Genomic DNA, 11,403 nt, shown 5'->3' with positions numbered 1-11,403 from the left:
AAATATCACCCCAGTCTCTCTACCACTAAAGGTCTTTCATCCATGAACCTCCAAACTAAAGCAAAGTTTGTTTCATATACTTCTTAGCAAGAAGAGACCTTAGAACTCATTGAGTGTGGTGCTTTCATTTTACAGATATAGAAACTGTGGCACAGAAAGGGGAAATTTTCCCAAGATCCCAGGCAGCATCAGAGCTGGGTTTAAAACCAGAACCTGCCAGTTTTCCATTGAGTGTTCTTTTCACTACAACACACCTCTGAAACCAACAACCTGCCAGACAGATTCACTTGTAGTCCTACAACTATAAAATATGGATGCTGGTTTTGAGAAGTTTCAGTCAGGGGCAAACACAGCAATTCATCTTTTTTCTTCAAGCCTGCCCAAGCAGGTGGTGTTGAATCAAGTGTTGGCCAGATGGCACAAACCTTTGGGGTTCCTGGAGGGCATCTCTAGGTCCTAGCTCAGCAGGCCCACCTGAAGGTGACCACCTGCCTAAAACTGTAATGCTTCTCACTTTAAAAGCAACTTAAGGTTTGTAAAAATTCATATACATTCTCATATCATCTCTTAACTCAGTAAGATAGATGCTATTATCTCCATTGTACAGATGGAGAAACTGCAACTCAGATAGGTTATATGACCTGCCCAGGGTCACACATCTAGTGAGTGAGGGGGGTGATTTGAGACTGATGTCAGAAGTCCAATATTCTATCCAATACACCATGCTTCCTCACACCGTGTTCAGTGAAAAGATGCTATAATCAGCCACTTGGTTGATTTCCAGCTCCAAGACTAGACTCAAGTCTCAGCTTCTGATCAGTATGCCCAGAGTTTTCAGAAACTGAACCCAACTCTGATGAAGTGAGTTTTGTCCATGGAGCAGATCAATCTTCCACAACTCCTTAAACTGACCTGAATAGGCAACTGGCTCCTTTGAACTGCCCCTCCCATATCTGCCATATTGGGGGCAGCTAGGTGGTACAGTGGATAAAGCACCAGTGCAGGAGTCAGGAGGACCTGAGTTCAAATCTCACCTCAGACACTTGATGCTAATGAGCTATGTGACCTTGGGCAAGTCACTTAACCCCAATTGCCTCATCCTGGGTCATCTCCAGTCATCCTGATGAATATTTAGTCACTGGATTCAGATGGCTCTGGAGGAGAAGTGAGGCTAGTGACCTGCAGAGCCCTCCCTCACTCAAAACAAAGTCAAGTGCAAGTCATGTCATTATTTCTCTGATGGCATGGTCTTCAGCAACGAAGGCCAAACACCCCCATAACAGAAGGCTCCAAGGACACCCTATACAGTCTCCAAATCTCATCAGGTTTATTGATTTCCAGTGGTTCACTCATGAATCTGAGTTAAGCAGACACTGGTCCAGTAGACCCTCCCAATGGACATGGTGAAGCTCTCCTGCCTTCTCCACCCCTACCTCCTCCCTTCCCGGAGGCTCCACTAGGCAGAGAAGAGGAAGGGCAGCTCTGTCATCCAGAGTGGAAGAGGGTTTGAGGTTGGAGGAGGCCATACAAGCAGTGACATGCCTTTCAGCTCCCTCTCCCAAGCACCATTCAGCTGTCCCTAGCACAACTCACACGCACAGACTGTTGGGGCCAGTTCCAGTTTCCCATTCCGCACCCCATTCCTAACTCCACACCACACCCAACAAATACCCAACTGCTCCACCCATGCCCCCACCCACCCCACCCAGCCACTGCCTTCAGAGGCCTCTCCTGGGTCAGCTGGTCCTACTGCCTTTTGGGCAGCATGTTGGGGGGGAGAGGCGTAGCTGTTTTGTTTTCCAGGCCCCTTCCCTGCACAGATAAATAAAGCTTCCCCCTCCCATTATTTCTCCCCCAAACCCATCTTAGAGGGACTTGGCTCCACCTCCCCCAACCAGTGAAGTCCAACGGTGAGACAGTGGGAGGAGCCAAGGGTTAGGCTAGCTCCAACCTTAGACTCTCCTCTCTCCCCAGTGTATCCACACGCTCTCCACCTCTAGGAGGGATGGGATCCCTCTGTGTCATCATAGGACAGGAGAGAGGCAGTCTGTGGCTGGTACTGGGGGAAACTGCATGTCCTAAGATGCACTGCTCCCACACCACTCAGTTTCACCCAGGCAATTCATGAAGGGGTACATAGCATTATGGGACATGTAGTTTCCAAGGACTACTGAACACAGGGCCGTCTACCACTACTAACCCACCGCCCACCTGCCCCTGAAGCACACCATCCAGGCCATGGCTCAGAGCTCAGCATGGATGGGGGAGAGGAATGGAGGGGAATCCCCCCACCCTGCACCCAGGGAAGGGCAGTATCCTGAAGGAGCTTTGCGATGGCTCTGGGTCCCGGACATCCAGTTCAGAAAACATCTGGGGAGAGAGCAGGGCAGGGGTGACAGGAAAGAAGGGTCAGCGCCAAGCAGCCTGGAGCACAGCACAGCAGCCAGGTCCGGGGCTCCCCCTGAAGCTTCATCCTCGGGCTTCAGATAAAGGGAGGGAACACATAGTCCCCTATGTGGCCAAGCCTTGGTGACCATCCCTTACCCCAAACCATTCCCCCTCTCTTCTGGGCACCCCATTTTCCATCCAGTCCAAAGGCCCAACAGGGGACAAGAATAACTAGAGGAAGAAGGGAGTATGGACTGGAGCTGTGTTCGGAGTCAAGGGACTACTGAATAGATGCCTTAGTCACCTTAGCCTACCTACCCTGGAGACCCACGGCCCTTCCGTCTTCTTCCTCATTTAGTGCCAAGGCCTTGTGGGGGAAGAGGGAAAGGGAGGGGGTATCTTAGCCAGCCAGCCAGCAAGGAATGGGGGAAGAGAGAGGTGTTTGAGGAAGGAGAAGCAGCAGGTACAGCTTCAAGGAAATGTAGGAGGTAAGCAACAGAGACAGTCAGATCTCATCACAGCACCCTAGTCCTTACCCCAGAACCACCCATGTGGCAAGGGGCGGACGGCCTACAACTATACAAGAGGAACAGAAGTTGATACTCATATCATCCCTCCCCAACATCACTCTAGGACGAACTCTCCCAGGCCACAAAGTGTGCCACCCAAGACAGGATCCGGGGTAACTCCAGGCTGAGACCTTGCCTACAAACCCCATCATATCTATAAGATGGAAATGTGTCCCAGGGATAGAATTCAGTCTCTATCAACCAGCCCGTACCACTGCCCTCCTAAAAGCCCCCACTGACCCATGTCCAAGGGTGATTCCTTCCTGATGAACTCTTCCCTCCCCAGTAACAAAGCCCAGGTCCCACCTGACAGAGCCTGACTCTTCTGTGCTGGGCATTAACAGTAGCAACAGTAGTAGCAAACCCCATGGTCATAGCAGGCTCAAGCCTGAGTCAGGGCTAATGGTTAAGAAGGGAAGCCCAAGGGGCCATGGAGGTAAGGCTGGAGCTTAGACAGTGTTAGGGGTATGGACTGAGCTCCTCCCGGCAAAGCTGACTTAAGGTGACTGGGACCTTGTCTTCAGAGGATGATACAGCGAGATGCCTTATCCTCAGAAGCCAGGCTGGGCTCTCTGGCCACTCTCTGTACCCCTTCCTGAACCACCTCCACCCCCGGATCCTGGGCCCAGGTCTCAGGATATCCCTGATGCTGCCCACCTGCAGACTTCTTCCCAGCTGCCTCCCGGACCCGGGTCTCAGGAGTCCTCTGCTGTTGGCGGCCCCGCCGCCCACCTGCAGACCTCTCTGCTGCCTCCTGGGCCCGGGTCTCAGGACCCTTCCGCTGACTGCCAGGCCTTCCAACTGTGGCCTTCTTCTCAGCTGCCTCCCGGGCCCGGGTGTCAGGATTTTTCTGCTGACTGCCAAGGTGCCCACCTGTGGCCTTCCTCTCAGCTGCCTCCTGGGCCCGGGGCTCAGGGATCTTCTGCTGACTGCCAGGCTGCCCACCTGTGGCCTTCTTCTCCACTGCTTCATAAGCCCGGGTCCCAGGACTCTCAGGCTGTTGACTGCCCCACCGCCCACCTGCAGCCCTCTGCTCCACTGCTTCATAAGCCCGGGTCCCAAGACTCTCAGGCTGTTGACTGCCCCACCGCCCACCTGCGGCCTTCTCGGCTGCCTCCTTCTCAGATAGGCTATAGGCCATGGCAAGCTGCATATCCTCGTCTTCATCAGAAGGTTCACTGTCGGAGAGGCCTAAGACACGAAATGTCCTGGGAAGAGTCCTACTAGGTTCTTTGGTCAATGGCTTTTGCTCCCGGCGACTCAGTTCCAGCCCCAGTGCCAGGTCATCAGGGATTCCTGTAGGAGAAAATCAAAGCTCCGCCTAACCTATAGGCCAGTACCTGCCATAGGTTCTCATGTATTTTGCCACATGTTTCTCTGACCAGGTACCTAGCAGAATCCTCCGTATCTCCATTTGTATTCTCCCCCTGTGCACCATGTCACCAGAATACTCTCATAAGGAAATGGCACATTCTTGAGTCCTTCCCATGCCCATGGGTGGCCCTAACCCTCGAATTCCTGCCCTATGAATAAACAGGCCAAAGGACAACTTCTCCCTTCCAATGAGGATCCCAGAAAGAGTAAGAGAAGCTAGGAATTCCTGTCTAGGAGCTGCACGACCACACCATCTCTTACCATTGACAAGGACTGACTTCAGCTGCCCATCCTCCTCAACCTCTACCCGTTCCTCTCCATTCTCCCTGATTCTGTAATAGATAACACAGTTACTTTCACTGAGTTGTACCCCACTCACCAACATCCTCCTCCCCAGGGTCCCATAATCTCCAAAGTCCTGCACCCACCCTTCCCTTCCCCATCCTTAGAATCAGCATTTTAGATCCAGAAAGAGCCTCAAAGATCATTTGGTCCAACCCTTTCATTTGGCAGATCCAGAATGAGAAGCTAAGTCTAAAGTCACATCACATGCCACAGGGAGCTCCCTACCTTCGAGTAGTAACTCGGTGTCCATCAACAAAGGTGGTAGAGGTGGTCACAGAACGTAGGGTATGGGCCCCAGGACTGAAGGAGAAGGATGAAGCAAAGGCTGTAGAGATGAGGGGAAAAGAGGAGAAAAACAGACTCATCCAATGGTTGGAGGCACCAGCAAAGAAAGGACTGGATTTAGGAAGTAGCTATGGAACCAATTGAGCATGCCTTCTGAGACCTCCTGACTGAGAAGGCTTCAGGAGCAGAGTAGAGTGGGCTGGGGCCCTGAAGATCAATTGAGCAAATATTGGAAAGCAAGCAGAAGGTTAGAATTGAAGGATCATGGAATTTAGGGATTGGAATGTGATGGGAGAGCAATATCTACCTGGACGGGAAGAGAAGGGAGATGAAAAGCCAAAAAATGCTCTGGAATTCAGCGGTCCCTGACTTGGGCCAAAGTCATCTGCAAACAGCAAACAATTCCCTCAATATTGACTGGCCGGAAGGAGAGAAAGATTCTCACCAAGGTCCCTCTTAGCTTTCCTTTCTTTCTTGAGAACCCTTGCCTTAGAGACTCCAAAGATATCCCCCTCTTTCCCTATAGTACTACTTTAGAGCTCATCCCTGAAAAATTGCTTTTGCCTCAAGAACTCAGGTCTTCTCACTCCCACCCTTAGTTTTAAACGTCACCAGGATAGAAGAGGGATATATGATCACCTACTCACCAAAAAAGTCAGCAAAAGGGTCTTGGCCCCCAAAAAATTCCCTGAAGACATCCTCAGGATTTCGAAATGTGAAGGTGAATCCACCAGATCCAGCCCACGGAGATCCTGAACCTGCTAAGGGGTGGGGACAGGACAGGACAAATATATGGCCCTCTGCTCCAGGTGGAGCGCTATATGGAGGCCGTACTCACCTGCTCCTAAGAGCAGTAAACATTCTCAAGAGATGGTGACTAGACTTGCACATTCTCATTAACTATTTCCCCTCCCTGTCCCACCATCTCATGAACCCAATCTCCCTCCCTCCCAACTCTACCTACCAGCCCCGGACAATCCATCTTTGCCATAGCGGTCATAAAGGTCCCGTTTATTCTCTAAAAAAAAAAAAAAAAAGTGAATGTCAACTCTCCCCATTGACCGTGGTCCTTCTACTCCCTCCTGACTGCCACAATCCTAGGACCATCCACGAGCTGGTTGAGGTTGTCGTTACCTTAGGTATAGAGTCAGCGGGTAAATGAATGGATAAATGAAGATTAGAGCCCCAAAAAGTAAAAGAAAATTGCAGATGTGCCCTTCAGAGGGGAGGCAGAACCTACACTAGCCCAGGGAAACCCGCAACAGAAGCAGGCAAGGGGAAAGGAGTCTATAGTGGAAGGAGTAATGGCTGAAAATTAGTCTGAAAGAAAACAGGCTGCAGGCCCTTACTGTCAGACAGCACTTCATAGGCCTCTGCAACTTCCTTAAATTTCTGCTCTGCAAATTCCTTGTTGTCTGGATTCTTGTCTGGATGCCACTGGAGTGCCTTCTTTCTGTATCTACAAGGGAGGATAGGGAGCAGCGTGAGGGGTCCTCCTGAACCTCCCCTTGGTCTCTCTTCCCATCTCCTCCTCGTTTCTAGTATTTGCCAAGGTGGCCAGGGCTCCTTCTCTCCCACTTCATTCTCCACAAGGAAGCCTTCCTAGCCAATTCGCCCCCATCCCCCTATCTCTGCCTTGTTTATTTTTTGTTCCCATTTGTCATCTTTGTGGTGGTAGTAGTGGCTTCCATATCTTTGTGACCTCATTTGGGTCTTTCTTGGCAAAGATAGTGGAGTGGTTTGCCATGTTTGTTTTTACTCTGTTGTATATGTTTTCAGTGACTATATTTCATCCACCTAACTAGAATGTAAGCGTCTAGAAAACAGGGATTGTGTTTTATGCTTTCGTATCTACCCCTCCACCCTGCTCCTCCCCCTCCAACAGGTAGCACAGTGCCCTGAACGTGGTAGGTGCTGAGTAAATGTCTGTTGAGGATGGAATCAAGGAAAGAGCAGCCCCACTCTGATCCCTCCCAGGGATCTCCCTGGAAGTATCAGGAGTCTTTACACATGCCTACAGTGGTCAGCGAGGAGACAAAGGCAGTTGTTTTCTCCATTTTCCCTAACTGTTGCCCCCTCAACCTCAGCTCCACTTTTACTCCAACCCATGATAATCAGGGTTCCCTCAGACTGAAAGCAGACTGCTCAGGGACATCTCCAACAAAGAGAGAAACTTAAAATCTAATTCGGGACTGGGTGTAAGAAAGGAACCCTCCCTAAAGCCACACAAGCATTTTCATTGGATCATGCCCATTAACAGGAAGGCACCTTACATCATCTTGTCCAATCCCTTCACTTTACAGATGAGGGACCAGAAGACCACACAGATGAACTCACTTGCCCAGGATCACACAGCTATTAGTAACAGAGTCTAAACTCAAACCCAGGACCTCTGACTCCAAGTCTAGTACTTTTTTTTCATTTGGTATAGTTTTCTCACACTGCTTCCTCAATCCATGAGACTTGGATTCAAAGGGCTTTGTTCTCCCATCGCTGCTACCAGGCACACCCATTGGTGCTGGCGTTCCAGGAGGAAGTTTCCTGGGAGTAGGAGAAGCCTCACTGATGCCCAGGGATGGGGGCACTTACGCCTTCTTGATGTCATCAGGGGAAGCACTTGGAGGCACATCCAGGATCTCGTAGTAGGATGCCATAGCAGCCCGTCTGTCTATCTGTCCCTAATGAGGCTGCGGAAGAGGACTCTGTCAGTAAGACACTTGAGAGTTTCCCCTAGTGATGGGGAGGAACGTACTCCTCCCGGGAATATTCCTAGGCAGAAAGGCAGCTCGAGCCTCACTGGGTTTCAAGGTGAGGCATCCACACCATCCTCCCTCTCCAAGGAGGAGTAATAAGCAGCCCCAATGCATGCCAGCCCTGGCTGCTGCCCATGCAGCAGAGCTCAGGGCCTGCTAGCCCTAGCGGAGCTCCCAGCGCTCGCTCCCAGAAGCCCCCTCCCCCTGGAAACCGAAGCGCCCCCCCCCCCCCCGCCCCCCTGCCCCCAGCCCTCCAGTGCGGCGGAGCTCCGCCCCCCGCCCCTCTGTCTGGGGAACTGCTAACACTGGCTGCCTTCGCTCCGGCTCTGGCTCCCGAACTGCGTAGCTCGGCCCAGCGCTGGCTTAGGGAAAGGGTCCGAGCATGCGCCCGAGGCAGGGAAAATACTAGACTGAGCAGAGCTGGCTCGGGGCCCCGCTCGGAGACCGGAGGGAGGGGAGGAGGGGAGAAGGGCGGGCTGCCGCGGCTGCTCCGAGGGGGAGGCGGAGCCGAAGCTATTTTGGGCTCGTACCATGACGACACCAGCAGCGGGACCGACAGGCCTAGGCAGAGCCAGATACGCTCCGAGGATGACGCACGCTCCCGAACCGAGGGCAGCCGGGCAAGCAGGCTCGCACAAACAAGCTGCCCATCTCCCTCTGGCATGCACTGCGTGCCATGGAGCAGCAGCCCTCCCCAGACCCAGGGTGGCTCCGCAGCTGGACGGGACTTCAGGCGCCCCCTAATCCAACCTCCTTAAATTTAGGGCAACTGAGGCTCAGAGGGTGATTTACCCAATCCATCGTGAATATGTCCAGAACAAATTTCAGCATCAGCGTGTCCACAGAACTCTTTCCGCTACCGGTCCCTTCAACTCAAATTGATTTTTAAATATTTTATATTCCTTCACTTACAGGTAAAGACAGCTTTTAACATTGACTTAAAAAATTTTTTGAGATTCAAATATTCTCTCTCCCTCCTTCCTCTTCCCCTCCCTGAGACAATAAGAAATTTGATATGGGTTATGCATGTTCGATCATGCAAAACATATTACCATGCAAATCGATTTTACAAACATTTACGGAGTTCCAGGCAATGTACTAGGGGTGGGGAATACTGAGATTAAAAACAAAGAAAGTCTAAATAATCCCCCTCTAGGAGCTTAATTTATCCTGGCAATAGCACATACTTCAAAGCGAGGTTCGAAGAGATGTTTACTAAATTTAATGTTTTCTCCCCAAACTTATCCTTTCTATACTCTCTCCCTACTAAGAATCACCAGGTTCCGCGGCTTAATGCAAGTGTAGAGAGCTCAGTTTCAGTCTCTGCTTACTTTCATCTTCAACATCTCCCCTGTGCCAACACTGCACTGGAAACTGAGGGATACAGAAGATTTCTAGACATGGTTTGGGTCCTCAAGGTCCTACCCCCTAATCTTAAGTGTCCCCAAAGGCTTGATCTCTTTTCCTTTGTCTTCCCCCCCCTTCACTGATGTCATCAGAACCCTTGGGTTCAATTAGCATCTCTAGGCAAATGACTTCCAGACCTATATACCCAGCACTAATCTCTCCTTGGAGTTCTAGTTAGGCCTTATAAATTGCTTGTTGGACATCTCCCTGTAGATGTGCCATGGTCATCTCAAACTCAACATACCCTAAATGGAACTCCTTATCCAGTCCCACCCCCACCTTTCTCCCTTTCCTCCAAACTTCACTATTTCTGCTTAGGGCATCTATCCCTTTCAGTCCCCCATGTTTGCAGCCTCTCTGTCATAGTCTTTCCTCTCCCTAACCTCCCCCCTAAGCCCAAAGAGTTGTGAAGGGCTGTCAGTTCTAACACCCTCCCCCTTTTACTTATATCTCTCGCTTTTATATTCACATGGCCATCACTTTAGTCTGGGCCTTTGTCTAGATTAGTGTAATAGTTCAGAGAAAGCTAGATTACACAATGGATAGAGCGATGGACTTGAAGTCAAGAAAATCTAAGTTCATATCCAGCCTCAGACCACTCACAAGCTGTATGACCCTGGGCAAGTCACTTAACTTCTGTCTGTCTTAGTTTTCTCATCTGTAAAATGGAGATGTAACAGCACATACATCCCAGGGTTGTAGTGAGGATCAAATGATGTAATATTGATGAAGCATGACCTCAATACTGTTATAAATAACCTCCTACTTGTATTTCCTGATTCTGGTCCCTAATCTCAACAAACTATCCTCCAAACATCTGCCAAAATTATCTTCTCAAAGTACAAGGCTGACTAAGTCACTCTCCTGCTCCCTAGTTCCTCAAGGATAATTTACAAGCTCTTAAGCTTAGCAGGGAAGGCCCTTCCCTGTCTGGTTCCAGCCAACCTTTCCAAATTGATTTCCAATTTCTCCTTTTCATGTGCTCTCCATTTCAGTTAAAACTAGCCTACGTGGTTTTCCTCCAATTCAGAATTTCATCCTGCCTTTTTATAAGTGGTAGCCTACCCCCCTGGACCATTCATCCGTGTTCCTGCTTCTTCCAATCCTTGTCCTACTTCAAAGCTCAACTCAAGATATACCTAGAGGAGGCTGGTCCTGGTGACTTGAGCTATTCGTGCTCTCTCCTCCAATTATCTTGTATGGACTTACATGCAGAAATGTTGTCTCTCCAGTAGAAAGCTGCTTGGGGACAGGCACTGGTCTTTATTTTGACTTTGTATCCCAATGCCTGGCCCCTTGTAGGCACTTAAATGCTTATTAAATTGAAGTTTACACTCCCATTGTCAAGATAAGAACATTAAACTCATAAAGCAATAGCTTGTAAAAAAATTATTGAGAAAGAATAGATTTTGTCTGTCCTGTTCCTCCAGTTTTCTGTAACATTTAATACTTGCCCACCCTCTCCTCCTGAACCTTCTCTCTTCCTTGGACTTCTACTCACTCAATTTTTCTCCTACCTTCTTTCTCTGCTACTTTCCAATTCCCTTTACTGGTTCACCATCTTCTTCCCTCCCCCTAAGTGTGGGTGTCCCCCAAAGCTCTGTCCTAGGTTTTCTCTTGCTCCACTCTTTTTCTTGGTGATCTCATCCTGTTTCCATGGATTCAATTGTCATCTCTGTGCACATGACTCTAAAAATCTATGCATCCAGCCCAGCCCTAAGCACTTCTCTGAAAATTCTAATCCTGAAACTCCAGTTGCTCACAGAACATATCCACCCATGCATCCTGCCAGCACCTCCTGCTCAACATATCCCAAACCAGACAACTTCCTAAATCTCCTCTCACCTTCTCCTTTTCTATCATGGGCATGCATCAGCATCTTTCTAGTCACTCAGGGCCAAAATCTCAGCCTCATCATATATTTTCCCTTCACCCTCACATGCCACAATCAATTAGTTGCCAAGCTGGGTCAATTGGATCGATACATTTTCCACATTCATTCCCCTCTCTCCATCTCCCACTGCTACCATTCTATTTCAGATCCTCAGCAGTTCTCACTTAGACTTTTTGAAAAGCCTTATGCCTCTCACCAATCTAATTACTTTTTCAAAAACTGCAAATATAATCTTCTAAAGCACAAATCTAACTATGTCACTCTCCTACCTATACTCCATCACGCCTCCCTCAAAAACCTTTCATGGTTCCTCACTACTTCTACATAGTTAAGGCTATGTTAATGCATCCTAAAATCTATTATCTCTCTTCCTCTCATTCATTACATC

At 49.5% G+C, this 11,403-nt stretch overlaps 1 protein-coding gene across 10 annotated transcripts; it reads right to left on the bottom strand.

Moving 5' to 3' along the window:
* Positions 1-1,303: 1,303 nt before the first annotated feature.
* DNAJB2 (DnaJ heat shock protein family (Hsp40) member B2) lies at positions 1,304-10,728 on the bottom strand. Of its 10 annotated transcripts, none has more exons than XM_072617877.1 (11): positions 8,019-8,135; positions 7,551-7,648; positions 6,311-6,420; positions 5,926-5,979; positions 5,609-5,722; positions 5,269-5,346; positions 4,902-5,001; positions 4,593-4,663; positions 3,615-4,253; positions 2,707-2,755; positions 1,304-2,480 (listed from the first exon to the last, which is right to left on the bottom strand). In XM_072617877.1, exons 2-10 carry the CDS (start codon positions 7,613-7,615, stop codon positions 2,739-2,741), a joined length of 1,248 nt encoding a protein of 415 aa, XP_072473978.1. In that variant the 5' UTR covers positions 7,616-7,648; positions 8,019-8,135; the 3' UTR covers positions 1,304-2,480; positions 2,707-2,738. The 10 variants fall into 10 exon arrangements, 8 of the variants coding, with proteins under 8 accessions (XP_072473978.1, XP_072473977.1, XP_072473976.1 ...); XM_072617876.1 differs by having other exon boundaries at positions 1,304-2,370; XR_011968949.1 differs by having other exon boundaries at positions 2,707-4,253.
* Between the last annotated feature and the right edge of the window lie 675 nt (positions 10,729-11,403).

Source organism: Notamacropus eugenii, chromosome 6 (assembly GCF_028372415.1).
Source record: "Notamacropus eugenii isolate mMacEug1 chromosome 6, mMacEug1.pri_v2, whole genome shotgun sequence".
Taxonomy (NCBI): Eukaryota; Metazoa; Chordata; class Mammalia; order Diprotodontia; family Macropodidae; genus Notamacropus; species Notamacropus eugenii.
Note: the sequence above shows the minus strand (reverse complement) of the source record. Positions and strands in the feature narration are given on the sequence as shown.

Bases quoted from the DNA above. Each gene is read 5' to 3' on its own strand.
- DNAJB2 (XM_072617873.1), bottom strand. From the start codon at position 7,615: ATGGCATCCTACTACGAGATCCTGGATGTGCCTCCAAGTGCTTCCCCT. The intron at 5,980-6,310 runs GTAAGGGCCTGC...TTTTTTTTTTAG, and splicing joins CTATGAAGTGCTGTCTGACA to AGAATAAACGGGACCTTTAT. The intron at 4,664-4,901 runs GTAGGGAGCTCC...TATCTATTACAG, and splicing joins CACCGAGTTACTACTCGAAG to AATCAGGGAGAATGGAGAGG.